At 38.5% G+C, this 21,505-nt stretch overlaps 2 protein-coding genes across 2 annotated transcripts; one reads left to right on the top strand and one right to left on the bottom strand.

Annotated features, from left to right (window-relative positions):
• The first annotated feature begins 1,441 nt into the window (after positions 1–1,441).
• LOC110060707 (MPN domain-containing protein-like) lies at positions 1,442–17,425 on the top strand. The gene is made up of 14 exons (XM_020767499.2): positions 1,442–1,556; positions 3,859–4,115; positions 4,716–4,862; positions 5,709–5,771; positions 6,431–6,735; positions 6,937–7,061; positions 8,297–8,399; positions 9,081–9,177; positions 9,304–9,376; positions 9,602–9,678; positions 10,016–10,184; positions 10,717–10,877; positions 11,498–11,590; positions 13,467–17,425. Exons 1-14 carry the CDS (start codon positions 1,553–1,555, stop codon positions 13,542–13,544), a joined length of 1,752 nt encoding a protein of 583 aa, XP_020623158.2. The 5' UTR covers positions 1,442–1,552; the 3' UTR covers positions 13,545–17,425.
• On the bottom strand, positions 13,275–21,494 carry LOC110060709 (uncharacterized). The gene is made up of 8 exons (XM_020767501.2): positions 21,262–21,494; positions 19,865–20,095; positions 19,149–19,456; positions 18,063–18,391; positions 16,193–16,356; positions 15,620–15,692; positions 14,715–14,747; positions 13,275–14,279 (listed from the first exon to the last, which is right to left on the bottom strand). Exons 1-8 carry the CDS (start codon positions 21,492–21,494, stop codon positions 14,121–14,123), a joined length of 1,530 nt encoding a protein of 509 aa, XP_020623160.2. The 3' UTR covers positions 13,275–14,120.
• Positions 21,495–21,505: the final 11 nt, after the last annotated feature.

The following is a 21,505-nucleotide window of genomic DNA, read 5'->3' as shown; positions in this document are numbered from 1 at the left end:
GGAAGTCTAGTTATCTGTGATTGCCAAACAATGTGGCAGAGTCCGCCACATTGTTTATGATGGTTTCGCAGAGGTCTGGATCAAAGTGAATCATTATTGGGTGGCTGCTAGTGCTTATGACCTGGCCCCGTTCAGAGGCAGAGTCTGTAAGGGCCAATTTCCAATTCCCTCGGTTTCAATAGGCAAGATTCACTCTAGCTCACTGACTTTAATTCGACTAACACTCCAATAAGACGTTCCTGTTGCTTGTACATAATTCCATCAATCGTCCGCGTCTTTATCCGTCTTATCCGTCGTTATTTCGAGTGAATCGCATACACAACTACGTTTGCCGACGTTCGCCATAACATGCACACTCGAAAAGATCACGTGACTTAAACGCGGGAACTAAACGGCGGGAAAAATACATGAACAATATAGGCAACCCAGCAACAGAGTCATAAGCTCAACAGAATCGGAATCGGAAGAATAAGATCGTTTCCGTTTTTGCCGATTCCGCTTACTGATGACTCCATCGCTTATGATCCAGTGAAAACTAAATTGTTGAAGTCGGAAGCAGAAACGGGAGAACCAGCCAATCACGATGTCTGGAATCGAGCATTGTGAGGTTTGAAGTTTTTAGAACTTTTCTGTTCGTTTTTCGTGAGCGCTGTTAATGCACTACGAGCGATGAGTAGCGTACCAGTCGCTGTCTCTTTTCCTGCTGACGATTGTTTTTGCGCACTGTCACTGCGGAGGCAATGCATCGAGAGCGCCATTCTCGTCCCCAGAGGCCGCGCTCCGTTTGGTCAGCCGCGATTCTTGGTGCTGACCAAAAGGAGCGAGGCTTCTGGGGACGAGAATGCGAGAGCGCACGAATTTGCTAGGATTAAGCGCTCTTGGACGTTTGGTGGCCCTTACTGGTAACATTTGGAATCATTAACTCAACTTATGCAAAAAATTGAAATGTTGCTTCCCGGTTGACTCATAAGCCTTTAGCCTGCCAATGACCCCGGAGACACGCTGGGATTCTGGAGGACATTTTTTCACACGGTTTATCTCTGCAACCATAGTTAGTAGAGGTCTCCTTTACAAACTATGCTGCAACGAAGTCAGTACTCCGCTAATCTTTTTGCATTTCTGACTCAAGTAACTCATAATCTATAAACCACATTGAAAGTTCCAAAAAAAATCTATGTATGAGAAGATTTTCACGCGATCGTTCATAAACTATCCATTATTCAAGAATGAAGGGTTTAAGACTATGTTTTGTAAGAACTAGTGCAAGCTTTTGAGTTCTTTGCCAATATGTTTAGGAATTTCTTCCTACGCATGGTAGAGCCCATATGTCATAGGTCTCCTTGTTTTTTCGCCTGCAAATAGTCGCGCTTTCTTTCTAGTCCCAGGCTCCTCCAACCATCACTCTCCGAAGACGACTCGAAGAATTACGAAGATTACGCGATTCAGCCCGGTTGTGTTCCGAAGATGCGATTCTTCACCACTGTTCCATTGAGCGCACGCTTTCACTTCTAGAGTTGCTTACAGCTGGATTTTTAGCTTTTCATAAGCCGTTATGGGTAAGTCTTTTTCTTTCGTTAACATTTGGTGGTAATTTTTGCGGTAGAATGTTTAATCGGTGTCGCTAGAACCTTAAATTCAACAGTTGTTTACGATAAAAAACGGTGCATTTCACCTGATCGATCGTGCGCTCAAATTAGATCATTTATGAGCTTATTTAAGCTTATAACATAATTTTGGATCAATCTTTGTGCAACATGCAGTCGTACCGTAGTTATCGCCAACTGCCTGCGAGAAGATGATTTTACAGTCAGATACAGTGATTGCAGAGAATGCTCAGACCGCCCTTTTGTTAAGCGCCATTTTGCTGTATACATGTACAAAGGGGCTAGAAAAGGCACAGGGATTCAGTCCATTTCATCACAAGATTTAAAAAGTTCACCCGTGCTGGAGATCGATCTTGGGCAAGTTCCAAATAAAATGCACTCCAGATTCTGTACCAATGATTGTTTTTAACTGGTTCATATAATTATATGATCCAATAAATTTACGTATACAATCAGTCAGTACCCAGTCTGCAGTCTGCATTTTGTACCTAGTCTGCATTTTTTACCCGGCCTGCAGTCTGCAGTCTGCAGTCTGCATTTTGTTCTAGACAAATTTACAATCGGGGAAAAGAAAGCAGCAAATCAAAAAATGAACCAAATTTGCCTTGAAAGTCTGGGCAACCGACAGTCTCCTCTGCAGCCGTTTTTTGGGATGTCACGCAATGCTTCCCCCAAAGAAATTGCTGCTTACATGCCGACCATATTCCTTTGACAAAATAAGCCAATCACAGCTTCCATTGCATTTTCAGGCATGTTTTCATGCCAAATTTGCCCTTGAAACTTGCCCAATCAGAGATATCTTTTTTGTCTTTGCATCCCATTGTGGGAGATGTCACAAATGAACATGGTGACGCTTGCCTGCGAACACTCCATGGATTTCCAGATTTTGTTTAGGGCTGCCAAATAATACGGGCAACACTTGAAGCAGCTTTGTATGTTCAAAATTTTTGAACTCAATGCTTATTAGAAGCTTGCAATTTGAGAAAATTATTGTCGAGAAGGAAGATATCTTTTTAACTTGCCTAATAAAGAAACCGGGAAATCAAGATTAGTGGCTTTGCTCGATTTGTTGATAGTGAGTTCTGAATGCTGATTCTTTCCTCTTGACCTCAATCTGTAGGAAGCGTAACTTAGCCCTTGGCTAGGCTTGAAAGGTGTCTTGAATTTCTTTTTATAGTATTAACTGTTTCCACTAATTTCTCAGTAGCTCGCTGAAACGTCAAAAGCCGCTTATAACACAATGTCTTCCAAACAAACAATTTACTCTTTTGTATCGTTAACATGGCAGTTAACGTTTACAATTTGCCTTTGTCAGAAAATACATATTTTCTCATTAGCTGAGCATGGCGACGAGCATGTGAAACACTTAGGGCTTTCATTTACAAATTTTTTTGTCCGTCATGATTGTAAATTGCGAACACAGCCTATTTTTCGAGGGGAACACTCGCATGAAACAGAAGCCAGAAGTCCCTCAGTGTTCACCCTGCAGACTACATCCTTTTTGTGTGAAAGCCTACGTCATTCACACTTAGGTATTATGTGATTGGTCTGTTCAACAGAGTGTAAACAAACCACAAACACAAAAGGAAAGAATTGTGGTTCGGATATGAGCAGCTGTTTCTTTTGGGGAAGTGTTGTGTGACATCCCAAAAAATAGCTGCTGAGGAAACTAGGCAACCGACAGCACCTATGTATGCTAGCCCATAGGTTTATGTAGGCCTTGGCGTACCAATGTCCTATCTGGATTTTTTTTAGAACTATTTACAAAGTATAAAGGAAAAAAACAACAATTTGCTGAAGCACTTACACATTTGCAGATGAAAGAAACCCTGTTAGAAGCTATTATATCCAGTTTACTTAGTTTGAAACAACCACAATGTAATTTCACTGGCTGAGTAGGAACTTAAATCCCGCTGAAAATAAAGAGCTGCCAGGGCCAGAAAAGCTAGCTGGGCTTGTAAATGAGCCAGCTCGGTGTTTTCTTAACTACATCCATGGAATACGTGAACAAACTTGTTCAGTTCATATTGAGAAATAATCGTGTTATTGTTTTTTTTGCAAGTTTATACACCTCGCCTAAAGATTGGTCCATAAAAAAGAACTCAGTCCAAAGAAAAAGAACTTGACAAATGGTTCCTCATTACTGACCTCGCACTAGTTCAATAACATATTAATTTGAGACTTATAATTTCAACAAATTTAAAACCAATTAAACAAAATCAAACTGCAACATACACGTGTTCTTGTACTACAGCGACAATGGAAGACAATATGGGAGACATGGATGAGGAAGATAAGATGGAGGAGGATGAAGACGATGTTGAGGATGATGATGATGATGATGATGATGATGATGATGAAGCTGAAACAGAGAAACTGCAAAGTAACACAAAGTCAAAGGGAAGGAGAAAGCCCCGATCAGTACTAACAGGGCGAGGTGTCACCCTTGGCATGCTACTTGATGATGGTGTGATGGAGCCTGGGGAAAAGTGCCTTTCTATAGACTACTTGGTAAGCTTCAGACAACATGCTCTGATTGGCTCAGGGCATGTTTTGTTGAAGGAATGATTTTTCTAGAGATTTCCAAAGATTACCTCAGGATCTCTGGCAATTGGGTCTTCGTAGGTAATGGTCACATGGTACAAAAGAGCAAGCTAATTATTGGGACGTCTGAAAAAAAGCAATTTTGACTATTGAACTTAACTTTGTTTTAGATGCTCCAGTGCATAGCTTGCTCTTCTTTAGCATGGCAGATCCCAAAGATTCCCAAAGATCACACTAGGAAATTTATTTCTCATCTTGGACCTTATCAGAAATTGTGAATTCAAACATTAATTCTCTCCCTATACTGCATGCACATGTAGATTGAAGCTTTCAGTTCAATGGACAGTACTCTTCAAGGGATGTCCAGTTTTCAGACAATTACACCTGAATTCAGAATTTAATTGTATCAGTGCATAATCTTTTACCTTACTGAGCTTTACTTGAAAACTTTGAACTGACTACATGTAGCAAGGATCTAAAATCCCATCAGGATAGAAGGTTCCACTGATACTGTAAAAGTCTTGAACTTTCAAGCCCCTTTGTTCATGAAAATACTCTATGTTTCAGGGTCAGAAATTTGTAGCTGACCTCCAGTCTGATGGTAGGATCAGATGGCCAGAGGCTAATCAAGTGTTTAACTCACCATCGGCTTGGGCAATCTATTGCAAGAGGCTGGTGAATCCCTCCAAGAAATCTGGCTGTGGATGGGCATCTGTAAGTTTCTGATATTGATTCTATTGTTTTATCTATCAGATAGTATGTGTAGTACCTCTTAAAGGTAAGTTATCACCCTCTTGCAAGATGAGAGTCTCATCTTGTGAAATAAGACTTGTATCAAGAGATGATACTCTTTAATTGAGTGACAACGCTTTGGTGACATGTCTTGTGAGACGAGGCTCTTGTGTGGAGAAACTACACGTAGACTCCCATATCGCAAGATGATAACCATACTTATTCTAGTCTCAAGAGGAACAAGATGAGAAGTGGTAACTTACTTTATAGTGGTACTGTATGTTATACGTAAATGGGATTGGTTTACTTTACAGACTGTATTCAACAGCTTACAGACTTCCAGCATGCTTGACTTTGCTTTTTCCAGCTGGGGAGGAATGAATAATAATCAGTTTTTCGCTGTTGATTTGTATGGCCCTTTTGCCTGAGCGAAAGATAGACTGACAAAAAATAAAAAATACTTGTTCTGAATCTAACAGGGCAAAGTTCAATCTTGTCTGGCAGGAGGCAGTGATCTGCATGGTATAGTACAGCTTATCGTACAATGTGAACAACATCCATGAAAATCCATGTTCCATGAAAATATTGTAAATTTTGTTACCTTCAAGTTGTTAATTGAGTCTAATTTTGGCGACTGTAATAGGGTAGGCATCTCAGTTTCTAATATGAACTCTTTTCTTTTATTTTAACTGGGTAAATTCTTAATCTTGTCAAAATGTATTGAGAAAAATCATCCAGTAAACTACATTGTAACAGGATGGACCACTGGTCTTATACATGTAGACTATGACATATGGACTAAATGTAATCTCGTTCCCATCTTTTAAGGTGAAATACAAAGGTAAAAAGCTGGACCAGTTTAAAACAACTTGGTTTCGGAAGCAAAATCCTGTAAGTATAACAAATTTTGATTTATGTACTGGTAGATTAATATTATACGTACATTGTACCAATCTCATTCCCAGAGCCCACGTGTCTTTTGGTCAGCGTCAAGACATGGAGCTCTGGAATAATCAATTTCCAGACTCCAAGATTTTTGGAGTTCCAGTTTCACGGTGCATGCGTGCCTTGGTTTAAAACACGGCAATTTCGTTCCCAGAGCCCACGTGTCTTTTGGTCAGCGCCAACCGAAAGACACATGAGCTCTGGGAACAAAATTGCCATGTTTTAAAGCAAGGCACGCATGCACCATGAAATTGGAACTCCTAAAATCTTGGAGTCTGGAAATTGATTATTCCAGAGCTCCGTGTCTTGACGCTGACCTAAAGACACGTGGGCTCTGGGAACGAGATCAACATTGTACATACTACATACTGAAATGAAGCTGAAATGAAACTGAAGTGAAGCTCCTCCTCCTTTTTATTTATAAGTCAGTTTGATGGTACGTGGTGGTTTTTGCTTACTGGAAGAAATACAATATTTGCATAGCTTGACCTACATCTACCTCTTAGGCACGTTCTCCAAGCTCATCTACTGGCAATGAGTTTAATATTCTTCTTTGTTGCATACATATCACCACCTGAACTGAAACTTTCTCTCTTTCCCAACAGCCATCATCTAGCCATGGTGAAACACCAACATCTTCTCATAAAGTATCAGCCAGTCTGCCCTCAGTGCCCACCTCGTCACACAAGACATCGACAACTACACAATCCAGCAGTCATGGTGCTGTGCATGCTTCATCGTCATCATCAACCAGTTTGCATTCCCCAATCTTGGCTGTCTCACAGCCAACAGCACATTCAAAGCACACCACACAGAAGTCTTCAGGATCTGGTTCATCTGGAGGCAGTTCTTGGTCAGGCAACATGAAACCTACAGCCAAAGCACCACATTCAACATCATCAGGTCGAGGGTAAGGATATTGTAAGATTTACATGTACATGTACCTGGCTTGTCATGAGGCTATGTTATGGATATTCAGAGGCCAGGGCTTTTTATGGTCACCAGTCTTTTATTCTAAACTGTAACCCAGATACACAATGTCCCATGAGCTGAAGGGAATGTATGTACTGTAAATGTTATTAAAAGTTAAATCATCTCTTTTTCCCCACAGGAGGAAGCCAAACATTGGTTACATTCACCCACCACCTGTAAAATCACCTTCACCTTTCTCACCAACTGCGTTAGCTCCGTCCTCTTCACCAAAGTCTTCCTCAAGTTCTATCAGAAGTCCAGTTGGTAAGTGAAAAAGGTCTTGTTTATTGCCATGGCCTGGCTTCTCCTTGAACATGGGAATACATTGTCATTGCAACACAGTTTAATGTGGTCTGATGGCTAGTGGATTTAAGATTTAGGATCAAGCACTCTTTACAATGCAGTACATATTACTACTTTCACAGTACTTCCCTGACTCTCCACCCAGAGGTAGCTGTAAGGGCAACTAACAAAATGGTTGCATTACTCTATGGCTAGCTACATAAGCAGGCAAGATGAACCAAATCCTGCACTGTAATTGGCTACCCAAGCAGGCAAGATGGTACTACATGTATCTTGCCTGTTCAGGATTACTCACTGTGTCCCTCAAGAAAAAAGTGTTCTTTTTCCATATAATACATCCTTTATAGACCAGTTATTATTATTATTATTATTATTATTATTGTTATAGAGCAGTTATTATTTAATTAGCAGATGACTTGTATGGGCCCTTGCCCATCAGGCAAGTGAGAATGAATGTTACTTGCCCGGCGGGAAAATCTACTTGTCCTGGATGGCTGGAGGGCACTTTTTCTAAACTCTGATCTTGCAAAAACTAAATAATTACTACAAAACTCACCTGATAACATAATTTAGCCCTTATTAACCGAGCAGGAGGTCTGTATGGGAGAATCTTGACCAAGGTTATGAGTACAGACTGAACGCAGTGAGGTCTGTACACATGACCAAGGTTAAGATTCTCCCATTCAGACTGACTATGCTCAGTTAATAAGATGTTTATTATATGGCAAACAAGAAAAATTTAAGTTGTTTAGTGTAACTGGTTTGTACAAACTGACATTCTGCTTGCGAATGGCGATGAGCTGAACTAAAATTCTGCCAAAGTTTGCTCATCCTCTTTACTTTTTTTTCTCATCAGGCTTTTGGCACTTCCATAAATAAATATTGTTATAAGAAAACAGTCAATGATTTTTCAATTTAGTTTGCAACTTTTTCACTGCAAAACAGTACCGGTCTAGATGCTGGTCTTGCAGATGGGAAAATCTAGACCTCTTTTAATATCGATTTAAGCCAATCAAATTCTTGAATTTAGTAGTTCCCAGTCCTTGTGAGACAGAGCCATATAATAATACAAAATATGAGTATAAAGATCTGTAGAGTGCTGTGTGCAATTTAATTTGTGCAGTGGTAGACTCAAAACCCTTACATATACTTGGGAATTGTTTAGTACCACTCACAGTAATGGTTAATGGTTACAGATATACCCAGCCCTCTATTGTCTCCAACCAGCTCAGGAAGTAGGAAGCGATCAGCTGTCAGGGCTCGACAATCAATCAAGTACACAATGTTGACTCCTGACAGGTGAGAGAAATACAATTGTCGTGTCAGGCACTCAAAATAGAATGGAAAACTGTCTTGAGAAGTGATGCACTGCATGGTACAGTGTAACTCTGAAATACTTTTAATTAATTTTAGTTACAGCTGTACATGTTTAAAACAAATCCACACTTATCAATATGTGGTTAATGAATGTGAGGTTTGCTTTTGCCTTGAAGTGTTATTGTATGCAAGAGGGAACTGTTTTGTCACTTTCCATATACCAATAAGAGCTATAAGGTGCTTGGAAAATTTCATGTATGTGGTGAAACGTTGCTTTGAGTATGTAATATCTTCTCTGTAACTTCCAAGGTTGTTGTATTTCAATTTTTACCTCTGCTTTTAATACTTACAGCTGTAAGGCTGCACGCAAGCAATCACTGTAAATTTCTCCATATTTGTTTATTACTTGGTCTAATAAGTTATTGGTCCCAGACTCCTTAAACTGGTTTGAAAAATATAAACTGACCATTTGGAAAAATGCAAAGCAGAGGGAAAATTGAACCATAATAGCAACCTGTAACTTTGCCTTTGACTTGAAAGCCACACCAAAAAATTGTAAATTATATCAGTTGAATTGGGAAGAAGTCATGTTTACACTAAACGGAGATCTTGGTTCATGCACTTAAACTTGAATGCTCAAGATTGTTTCACTTGTTGTTAAAGTGATCCACATACTCTGGTTGAACTTGTGAACTTCAGTGCCATGGGAAAAATGCAGCCATTTTCTGTGGATATTTCAACAAACTGTCTTTTACTCATGGTGGGTATCAACTTTTAACGTACAATTTTTGATAAAATGTTATTTGTGTTTTTGGGCTGTAAGACATCTTCCTAAATTCCAGAAGGTTAAATCAGTGAATTATTGTATTTAATCATTTTATTTCAGGATTACCACTGTCATCTGACATCAAGTGAAGTTGTGGGATATCTAGCTGGACAGTTTGACCCACAAACACACCGTAAGTGAAACTGTCACAGACTGCATGTTTTTCTCTGATGATGACATACGTGTAAGCAGTCCAACAGATAAACTGTACATGTAAATGCAAAATCCTTGTTTGAAGCCCTCAGGGCTTATGAAACGTCTTATGAGTTTTTAGGGTGAGCTTACAGTAAAAGTTGTCCAATGTACTTTTTGATATACCAGGGGAGTCATTCTTCCTTATAAACATATTTCTTTTTAGACATGAAGATTGTCCAGGCTTTTCCATGTCGCTGCCGATTTGCAGACAAAGAAAACGCACCAAAAGTAGAAGAAGAGGTATGATAATAAGTTAGGTAGTGGGAAAGAAGAAAAAGATTTTACTGTTATTATATTAAGAAAGATATACAATGTTCTAATTTCTGTTCAGAGTATATAGTTGGTGTGCAAGTCTGTAATGCATTGACAGCACACTAGGCAACCAACAGAAAATGTTAACTCTTAGGATACCTGAGGATTCATCCAAAGTGGAACGTCATATAATTACCAGTCCATCAGTACTGTTTTTGTTGAAGAGTTGCACAATTTGGAAATAGAAAAGGCTGCTGCTGCATTTTTGTAACTCAACAGTTTGATTTTTAATGATTTATATTTCATAATATTTTGTCTGTGGCAGGTGCAGAATGCTATTGCACAGCGAGGTCTTATTCTTGTGGGATGGTATCACAGTCACCCGTCATATCAGCCTGATCCATCAGTCCAAGACATTCACAATCAGCTTAAATATCAGAGCATCTTGCAACAGGAAAATGCACCTTATGGGCCTTGCCTGGGTATTATAGTGTGTAAGTACTTCAGGGATTTTATCCGGGGGCGGCGGAGGTACTCCCTTGTATGGGCTATATAGGTATGTGCGGCCCCAAAGGGTATGGTTTTTCAGCTGTTTTGGTCATAAATAGGGTATGGTTTTTGTACTCTACTCTTAAACTGGGTATGTTGTTTGGAAGAAGCGACTTTTTCATCATTATTGATAAGACCATAAGCAAAAGCCCTTGAAAAATTATGTCAAGGGCAACTGTGTCAGCTGCAACGGTCATAAACAGGGTATCAAATTTTTGGTCTGGTCATAAATAGGGTAGGGAAAATCACAGAATTTGGTCATAAATAGGGTGAGGGTTTTGGGAAGCCCCCTCCCCACCAAATTTTTCTAAGAGTAACTCCACACGATTTTATCCCAAGGATAAATAACACTGGTGGATAGCAAAACTAAGCAACTGATTTTCTGTCCATTTTATTGGACATTGTTTTCAGATTAATCCTAATCCTGCTCATTCTGCATGTTCTGCAATGCTTACAGTACTTTTCTTTTTATATCAGCTCCCTATGACACTTACAGACCAACAAAAGAATCAGTTATACGTGCCTTCTGGGTTCAAGCATCACCAGACAGCCAACCTCATAAGCTTGGTGTTCCCATGCTCATTAACACAACTCTACATCAAGACCAGTTTCTCACCCAGGATCTTCTCAATGAACTGGTAAGCATGATCAATAAAGGGATCTTTTCACATGTATAATATACTTTGACTTTTTTAATTGAAGTGTACATGGTTAAGATTATTTTGAGTCTTGTCAATCTTATTGCATGGATCTTGCCATCTACTGGTCTGCAACAGAGAGAACTGTTTGAGGTCTCTGGGAGAAAGACTGTTTTCTTTTGATCTGCAAAAGGGTTTTATATGTAAGTGTACCATGGGGTAGGGCCTAAGTGCCCCATACCACTAGAGCTTATCTCTGTCAGTTTCAGTTGCCTGAAGTAAAGAAAAAGTCTGCATATGAGCCAAGCGGCTCATCAGGATGGCACTTATCTCCAGGTTCTGTAACATTTACTGACTACTAGGAGAATTTCTACTCCCCCCTGGATGGGATGCTAGTCCATTGAAGGTCTAGGATTACCCCCAGCAATAAATTTGTTGGCAACTATTTGTACACCTGGGTGGAGAGAGGCACTGTGAGCGTAAAGTGTCTTGGCCAAGAACACAGCACAGTGTCCCAGGCCAGGGCTCAAACCCGGACCACTTGATGTAGAGTCAAACTTACTATCCATCAAGCCACTGGTCCTCCACAAGTTACATGTAAACTTTTTGTTATTTTTCAGCGATGGATGTGGAGTTTTTACAAAGGTAGTCCAGACACTATCAACTTTAATAACTCCTGGCATGGAAACCAAACATACCTCGACAAAGTGAAGGTATGCGAAACAATCCTCCATAGGAAAAAAGATGGCTGCTGTACTTTTTACCACAGTACCATGCGAACCTAATACAGCCCGTAAAGTACAAGGAAAGCCATATTTTTTGCAGTATTTTTCCCTCTACTAACGACATTGTGTCTTTTAGGTTTGAAGGTTTTAGAACTTTACCATATGTTTTTATGAGCGTTGTTTAAGTTTCCGTGCGCCAAGAATTATTATTAAATGTACCAGTCGCCATCTTTTTTTCCTACGGCAGATTAATGTAATGGCCGGTCTGTTTTGGACTGTAATCTGTTGGTGAATCTTTGCTTATTTTTAAATGAAATTTAAAATTTGACTGAAAAGTATGCTACTAGCTTGACTCATCATGTTTCCTAAAACTTTGGCCTTTGGATCCCTGCACTCAAACCATTTGAATGCAATTTCAAATCCCGTTCAGAGCCTGAAATTTTTTCAGGTCATTAATTTTTTCCAGTAGTATTATGGCTGCATTCACATCTTTCATTCTTTCATTATTTAATTGCTACTGTTGGACATCTATTACCATGGAGTTCACATACTTGAGCCGATTATTACATCCACTGAACACATGGGGCCAAACCCACACACGACCGCTCTCATGTGGCTTTGATAGCTCAGTTGGTAGAGCATTGAACCGGTAACGCAAAGATCGTAGGTTCGAATCCCATTCAGAGCCTGAAATTTTTTTCAGGTCATTTTTCCAGTAGTATTATGGCTGCATTCACATCTTTCATTCTTTCATGCTTCATACTAAGTTTACTTTTTAGTATTCTGTCAGTTGTGCTTGAAATAACCTCCCCAATACCTTATAATGTTAGTTTGCAATGGATTTTTAAATTGCTATCTGCAGAAAAACCAATGCCCAATATTTAAAGAATTTTAATCCTGGAGAAAGTAAATATTAAATTATTGCCTGTTTAGGGTTAGTCACCATAAAATTGTCAACCTTCCAGCTAGTAACCTGAGCTCTGCAAAGGTGGTTTAGGCCAGATGGGAAATATCTTGGTCATTTTGTGCACAAAACAAGTGCTAGGTCTGTACACAACAACCTCCAGCCAAACGTCAGTGAATATTATGTGCTCTTATTACATAGCAAGGTAGTCTTGAGGTAAATCTGAGAGTTCTGGCACTGCTTCTTTCTTGGTCAAGATTTTGCTATACATGGAAACATTCAAAAGCCCTTATTATTTTTGTTTTTAAAAGCTGCATCAAAATTTCTCAAAACAACTAGACAAGTGCGTCATAATAAACTACTTCCTAACTTAACTGGCTTGAGCCACACTGGGGAATATTGACCCTTGCTCATTTTTATACTGACCTCACTGCACTTGGTCTGCACTGCCATGACTTCAGCCCAGTACTCCCCATTATTGCCCTAGCACTAGGTTAGTGAAAGGTTAATATTAACGCTGTTAATAGTGCATGAGACGATAAGGCACATAATTTATCAACTTATAATAACAAGGGATGAAAATTTTGCAGCGTTAAATTATTTTACAGCGTGAACATTTTAGTTCGTGAAATTTCCTCCAAAGACTGATTTTGAACATTCTACTTAGTGTATATTTCATTGTGATCATGAATCTTCTCACTGTGTCTTCTTAGTATGTTGGAAAAATTTCACCCACGTGCCAGTCATTTTTTTTTTTTTTTCTTTCACTTTCACGGCCAGAACCGTTTAAAAGCTATCTGGATAAGCCCTGAAATCATGTGAGGGGTCACATTATACTGTTACAGCAAATCACAACTTGTAAATGCTTTTATTTTGTGCAGCAGCATTTATTTATGTGACTGTATGGTTGGTTGACAAAAATTTAATTGCAAAATATCTTCTTTTTGTCTTTTTTTACAGTCTTCTCTGATAAAAAAGTTCCCAACAGACCAAACAGATGGAAGATTTCTAGAATTCATCAACACACTGCTTACCTAAAACACCCTTTAATTAACAAATTGTATTAAGTACCATTTTTTGTCCACATTGTGCATTGTGTATTAAATTATTTTTAAAACGTTGTATTTTGATGTGTGCCCAGTTATTGAAATTTTTGTATTAAGGACGAGACGTTAGCATATCTGTAATATTTTTCAGGTAAAAATGTATTTATAACGTTGAAATACACTTTATTTCGTTTGTCTGGTTAGTTTAGATAATGTGCAAGAAGGATACTTTATAAAGAGATGTGCATAAATTCTGTACTTTAATGTGTAATGAATATAATCCTATATTTGAATTATTACCGCTAATCAAAAACTTTGACAAGTGGCAGCATTATGGCAACCTTCACAGTCACTCCAAGTGATTGGCATTTTATCTTGAAATTCATGATAAAATATTATCATAAGAAAACATGTACAAGCTAATGAAGATGCAGGAACTGACGCAAAAGAGAAATTTTAATTAAATAATAATTATTATAATTGTATTATCTTAAATTCTTTTCGCCACCCAACGAACCACAGAGAATTTCCATGTTCAGGTCAGTTCTGACGGGTTAGCTGTATTTGATCATAGTTCATCGTGCTGGTGTAGGTGTTGATACATCTTTCGTTCAAATGAAGGATCGTGTACTTTGGAACTGTGAAACTTGTGTAGGGCTTGTGGAATGAGACCTGCAATGTCTGCCACAGCAATGTCTTTATCGTGTGCTCCAAGATTTTCAACAATCTACACAGAAGTGAAAGATACAAATCATTGCTGTTGTTGAAAATATTATTTGTACAATTTGTGACAGTCCAGTGGAAGTTAATTGGGAGTATTACTAATAAAATTGATTACGCATGTACATATATATCGCACATGTTCACAAATTAAAACATTATGGGCTGCTCTTGTGTTTGTTTTCAAAGGGGATAAACATTGGTTGGACCCTAAGAGAGAGAAAAAAAACTGGCCTGGAGCAGTCTAAAGAGTATATTAATGGCTATCAGCCAACTTTTAGGGCAACCTAGCCTCTGAGATGTTATTCATTGTCCTTCCATGTTTGAAAAGGACTGACATTTTCTTTGCACCTTGCTCATGGTCAAGAAACTGATATTAAACACTGGTAAATCGTAGTAAATTACATTAACTCTGTGGCAGTCACTCATATGGTGTAATTACCTCAGTGGCCTTGCTAGGAGTTCCACCAAGTTCCTTAGAGACAGAAAAGCAAAGAATTAAATGTATTGCTAGATGACAAAAAACATCTCCCCATCATGTTAAGCAGACTCTGATAAAATGTGTGGTTCTAGGAATTATCCATACTCACCTTAAGAATGTCAAGGGAAAGAGGATTTTAAAGCTAAAGTTCTTAAAAATGTTTGAGGAACCCAAGGTTGAATGGGAATTTCCACAGGGGTGGTCAGGGGTCATTCAAACCCAAAAACCTTACACTGGAGAGGTACAGAATGATATTTTCTGGATCAGCAAAATGTTCTTTTGTGTTTTAGTGTGGCAATTGTACTTCATGTTTCTGGGGAGGGGGGAAGGGTATTGGCACAAAAAGACAATATACTGTTACAGGATGTGTACCCGGTGGTTTGTGAAACAAATGTGGGGGTTGGGAGTCTTAGGTATGGATATCTCCTGGAACTAAACAATAGCAGGATGTAGGGCTTGAACATGACACTGTCAGATTACAAAACTAGGATTCTAATGACTTAATCGTGCCACTGGCATACCAGGGATCAAACCTAAAATAGAGTACACCTCATCCAGCCATTGCACCTGCAAAGTTACCCCAATTTTTTTCTTTCTTGTGAAAATCCAGAGAGATTTAAGGTCTATTTTTTTTAGGTCTATTAGGCAACAGCTGCCCTTAGCTACAACCCTACCACACACGCATGTATTCAGACAGCTTCTCCTATGCAACCACGGTTATTTTCAGTTGGCTCAGAACAACTTGGTCAGTTAAATGCAACCATATTCTGGAATATGTAGATGGCTGGATTAATGAATGGATTCTGTTGTATAGAGTACATGCTGAGTTTTCTCAGAAACATCCTGTGACATTTCTTTTCTCTTACCTCTACATAACTTGAAACAAACTGTTCTCTGTCAAAGTTTCCTCTTGCATCATGGCAATGAGTGAGCAGATTTCTGTTAAGTACAGGAAAAATGTATTTATTTAGTAAATGAAAATAATTTTAATTACATGATCTTGCAAAGTTAAGATAATTTAGTTGTAAGAAATAATAATGAAAAGGTGAGCATTTTCAGAAGAGGTGCATGGAAACAAGTTATTTTGGGTGGTGGAAAAAGTGAGTGATTACTACTGATGAATGATTTCAGACATCACTCGTTTGCCTGCTGTTTGTTTATTCATTGTTATCAATTACACATTGATTATACATGTATATGGCATATGAATGACTTCAACAGATTGTGACTGGCAGGAAACTGACTAACAAACACAACTGACTCACAATATCAATGACTACCTGATTGATTGATTGATTGATTGATTGATTGCTTGATTGATTGACTGATTGATAGACGGATGGACAGACAGACAGTCAGACTGACTGACAATACAGAATGATTGAATGACTTTAGAACTGACTGACTGACTGGATCGGCGGGATGATATACTAACGTACTCAATATCATCAGCATCAATGTGGCTGTACTCAAACTCTTCAGTATTCGACACATCAGTTGGGTCAATAAATAACAGCACATCCTTCAACTGATCGATAGTAAGGTTCTGTATGTATTCTTGAGTGATGTAACCATTGCCATCAGAGTCGAGGAACTCAACAAGCTGGGAAGAAATAAAATAACAACCTTATAATTCTTGGTGGCCTTAAGCTTATGCTTAATAATTTATGGCAAAAACCTCTACATGTATTAAGAACCTTGTAGTCCAACATCATTGTGGTAGTTTGTTGTACATATACACGCAGGGACTACACTCTTTTACACGTCAAGTTGCTATTAATACCAGCAGCAAGTAACTTTAAATAAGAACCTAAGTATAGCCTGAACTGGTCTCTCATATGCAAAATCACCACTTTAGAAATGCACAAAGAGCACTAAGCTGATAGAGTTTCAGTAACTTAAATTCTTACATAGACGTGTACCAACCAATAACTTTTTATTTAGAATAGGTCTACAGGGCGATGAAAAGTGCAATTTTTGTCACACCTCCTCTGAGTCGATAATTCATCTTTTTTGATCATGCTGCCAAACATCTCACTTTTGGAATAAACTTACTGAATGGCTGAAAAACTTAAATTTACTTCCTAGAGATTATGCTTTGACAAATATTACTGCTTTGGGTCTGAGGCCAGGTATCTCTCAATTTGCGTTTCTTATAAATTACTGCTTTCTCTTAGCACGATATCACATATGGCTCGCTAAAACAAAAGATGATCATCCAAATCTTACGCTTTTCATATGCACACTAAAATCACAATATGAGATAGAAACAAAAAGTGGAGACACAAAGAAATGGAAACCTCTTACAGGATATATGAGGATTTAATTAATATTTTAGATTATATTTTCTGTAGGGTTATCTATCTCCTACCCATTAATCTATGTCTAATCTCCTGTCAGATGCATAACTCATTTTACTTTTAATGTACCACATGCCTTTGGTCTGTTTTGTATGTTTCTGTACTACAACCTCAAGCTGTAATGATAACTAGCTATTTTTCTTCTCAGTTTTTTTTTTCTTTGCCCCTTGTCGTCACTATTTCTTAATTGTGTAAGTCGTGTAACTGTATTTGTTAGTAATGTAAGTCATTTAGTTATTGTAATTTAAATAGTGTAAATAATTAGAGCAATATAATGTAAATAGAGTTAGTGTTGTAAGTAAGCATTGGTTTCCCTTGTGTTATTGCAAATAAAAAAAAATTGAAAAAAACTTTAGAAACGAGAGGAAATCTAGGGCAAGTCTCACCACGCAGTTGCTTGCGGGATCGTTACTGGAGACAATATGGCTTCTTACACTGTATCTTTTGCTTTGTAGCCATTAATGATTCCACAAGCCACTGTGTGATGAGATTTGGTCTCCCATATAAAAAGGGCGGGGCTGCTCATCGGAAATTTTGAAAAGAACCCCTAAGAATTGGTACCAAGATCATGTTGTGTGGTCGTGGCTTGAATTTTTTTCATCCCCAATAGGTACCAATTCTAAAACAAAACATCTCCTATCATGTTTTTTTTCAGCTCAATAGCCTAAAAGTTGCTGCAAAAGCTCCTGCTGTGGACCTTTTGAGGCTTAACACCCAAAGAGCTACCAAAAGTGCCTTTTTAACCCCTAAAAGGTGTGACAAGCACTCCCGTCCTTTTTATAAGGGGGTCCCCCCCCAGGATTTGGCCTAGGTTTCTTCTTGTTTCTAAGGTTGCAAATACCCTGCAAGCCGTCAGCCACTTTTAAAGTTCTTGCCAAAGTTTCACGTGAGAGGATAGCTCCAGATACTTGTTTCTTATAATTATGTAAGGTGTCTGCATGTCTGTTACCTTTCTTGCTCTTTCCTGCTCGTCTTTTCTCATGACATCTCTCTTGTTACTCTCACTATCAAAGTAATTTGTGACAAAATCATTCAGCCAGATCTTTCCTTCTCGATCAGATAATGTCAACAAGAACCGTCTCAAAATGTGAATATCCATGTGTCCTTGAGTAAGTTCGCCATGACCAGAGTACTGCCATAACACCATCACTTTGTTCATGGGTGTAAAAGAAATTTTTGCTTCATCACAGCCTTTGTCCAAAAACTGTTTCAACTGTGAAAACCAAATGGACACGGCAGAATTCATGTAACCCCATGAACGTACTTGGTGCCAGTAACCTGCATAAAGAGTTGCATTACTATACCTTGAAATCTCAATCTCTATTTTGTGAGCTGCAGATAATTCTGGATATTTTGTCTACTGTCGAGAGAAGTTACAAAGCTACAAGTGCATAGGCATGCGTATAGTGTGGCTGCAAACGTGCAAAATGTATTGTGATTGCATTTCCGAACAGGCAAGTCAAAAATATATAACTAAAGGTAAATAACAATAGTAGATATCATTCAATGTTTAGACAAAACTGATTTCACTCCTGTAAATTGCTGACACTGATTTCAATTTCCCCTTTTTATAATCTGGCTTTTGTGAGATCCAGAAATAAATTAAGGTTCTCAGTTGCCTAGTTTCTGTACAGCTTTCCCCTAGGCCTTCATGCTCAATTGATTTCAATGACGTATCCGAAATGAAGGGCCCGGAATACTGACCCGAAATGATTGAATGCCGCAAAATATTGAGGCTTAGGAACTAGGCAAGGGTCTTGATACTAATAAGTGTTATCAGCTTCAATCTTTAGCTTCAGTCCAGAACATTGACCTTGCCTTTGATTATTCTGGATGTCACCAAGACCCTCATCCAATTAGTTATCTTATATATGAAAAGTGTACAAAGACTCTGTAGTCCTTTGCACGCATTGCAAGCCTATAACAAGAGTTTATTATCTTTAGCAAGTTAATATTATACTCATACCCTGTTTACTTATTGTTTTTCAGGAATGTCTTTTACATGAAAAAAGAAAACATTTCCCATGTGTCTCACCTCCAGGCATAAAAATGCAGTCGCCCTTATTCATTGTTACTTTAGAATAATGCACATCTTTGATCTTTGGAAATACTTCCAGGTCAATTGAATCAACATTAATCTCTGAGTATCCTCCCCATTCAAACTTGGAGTCATCAGACATGTAGACAAGATCTGTTTGATCTGGGTGAACTAGAAGCCAGTCTTTGGTGCCATTAAATATACAATGTATGTTACTGTATGGATCCTGGTGCAGTTTTGTTTGGCCGCCACGAGCACTGAGAAACAGATGCACCTCTTGAATAGCTTCTGAAAATGACCCACATCTGAGGTGACAAAATAATTGTAATTAAGGTTGGTTATTATAATTTTTTTAGGCTGGCTGGCTGGCTGGCTGGCTGGCTGGCTGGCTGGCTGGCTGGCTGGCTGGCTGGCTGGCTGGCTGGCTGGCTGACTGACTGACTGACTGCCTGACCAACTAAAGGACTTATACCCTGTGACTGACTGACAGGCCAACTCACCAACCGGCAAACCAACGACTGACAAGTTGAGTGACTAGGTGACTGAGTGACTGACTGAACAACTGACTGACTGACCGACTGACTCACTGACAGACCGACTACACAACCAACCAACAAGCCACATGACTGACTGACTGACACATACTGACTGACTGACTCACTGACTGAAGAATTTATTGACAGACACACAAATTAATTCCCACATGACATTACCTTAAACATGGGGGTATTCCTATATCTCTTTCCATTGGCTGCGGAATCTGTGAAATCACGTAAGCATCCATAGTCTGGTAGTTGTGTATAAAATGTTTTATTGTATCCCTACCAAGAATTCCAGCTTCACCAACTGGTGCTCTGTCATTACTTTCAGCTCGCGCTTCGAGCCGCACAGTGAGATTCCCATATTCTGAGATTAAAAAATCTTCTGTCCACAACTCATATGCCCTTCAAAAAAATTGTAAAAATTGCCCTGAAAAATTATGTATTTATTTATTTATTTTAGGATTCGTATAAGTACAGGTGCTTAACAATAGGACATAAGTCCCCTACTTGGTTAATACACCCACACCCAACCCCCTAAAAAATATCCCGAAAAAACCCTTCCCTGACCTGACTTAATAATCCTTTGAAAAATGGCAATTTTAATTACGCAAAAATTACTGAAAGATTTAATACTTGCTGTTTCACAGTCAGCTTGACGCCATTATCTAGAGAAAAAAAGTATAAGAAAATGAATATTTAAGTATGCCATAGCTTAAAATTGACATACACTGACATACATTTGATGGCTAAACAAACACTTAAGCACAAATTGACTTTAAGCGTTTGTTTAGCCATCTAATTAGTATGTTAGTTTTCAGCTATCGCCTACTTAAATATTCGCTTTCTGATACTTATTTTCTCTTGATAATGGCATCATGATAACTCTCAAACAGCAAGTATTAAATCCAAAACGTCCAGAATTAAATCTTTCAGTAATTTTAGCATGTCTTAGCCTTGGCAAATATCTTTTGATTAATCTTAATCATAGCAGCGGTTTTGAATATCTGAATGAGCGAGTTTAGTTCCAACCGCTTCAGTATCGAACTGAAATTCACGAACCGTTCACAGTAACACCAAACACGCGATCCGAGTTGATATTTCAAAATTAGAAAACAAAAGTCTAATTGTTATAGTTTCTCGACGATTATAACGTAAATATTTTAAAATGATAAGCTAGATAAGTGGGTTAACAGCTGTTTCAGGACTTACACCTTTGTTGAATAACGTTAATTGCAAACTGTAAATATTTACCCTTTGGCAAAAACTTGTAGCCACATGTAGGCAGGCGAAATGGAAAAAAAATAATATCAAATTTTACCTCTTAGTTTCTGTCAAAGCTTTCTCAAATACAAAATAATAATTAACATACAAAAAGATCAAAATGCATGCTTTACAAAATTGAACAACTCTACAAAGTATTTGCGCGGAACAACTCTGGAAAACTTTTGAATAAGCTAAAGGAATAAATCACGGCTGGCCGGAGCGTTTTCCCGAACAAACACCACTTACTTAAAAGCAGTTCTAAGTACACTATAAAGAGCAACAAAAAGGGATTTTTCTTTTAATACCTGGAATGCTTCGCGGCTCCTCTAAAGACGACAGGTTTGTTTTGTGAAACGTAACTTGCCCAAAACTCCGAAGGGTGAGGTACTGTTTCTCGTTCTTCTGTGACAACATCAGGTTCTCGATGACGACCGAACGGCTTTAGGTGACCAACAAGTGCGTCATCCAAACAAACAACAAGATCAAGGGATATCAGAGAAAAGCACAGTTTACAAAACAAGGCAGACCCCCACAGCATTTTCACCTGTA

The sequence above is a fragment of the Orbicella faveolata genome, unplaced genomic scaffold, assembly GCF_042242905.1.
Source record: "Orbicella faveolata isolate gen_17 unplaced genomic scaffold, um_ofav_v1 contig_15, whole genome shotgun sequence".
Taxonomy (NCBI): Eukaryota; Metazoa; Cnidaria; class Anthozoa; order Scleractinia; family Merulinidae; genus Orbicella; species Orbicella faveolata.
This window is presented reverse-complemented; position numbering and strand designations above follow the sequence as displayed.

Coding starts and splice junctions, on each gene's coding strand:
- LOC110060707 (XM_020767499.2), top strand. Junction 6,736..6,936: donor TCAACATCATCAGGTCGAGG/GTAAGGATATTG, acceptor TTTTCCCCACAG/GAGGAAGCCAAACATTGGTT. Junction 9,178..9,303: donor CAAACTGTCTTTTACTCATG/GTGGGTATCAAC, acceptor ATTTTATTTCAG/GATTACCACTGTCATCTGAC.
- LOC110060709 (XM_020767501.2), bottom strand. CDS start 21,494: ATGCTGTGGGGGTCTGCCTTGTTTTGTAAACTGTGCTTTTCTCTGATA. Junction 19,457..19,864: donor GGAATACCCCCATGTTTAAG/GTAATGTCATGT, acceptor TTGTCACCTCAG/ATGTGGGTCATTTTCAGAAG. Junction 16,357..18,062: donor AGCAGGAAAGAGCAAGAAAG/GTAACAGACATG, acceptor ATTTCTTCCCAG/CTTGTTGAGTTCCTCGACTC.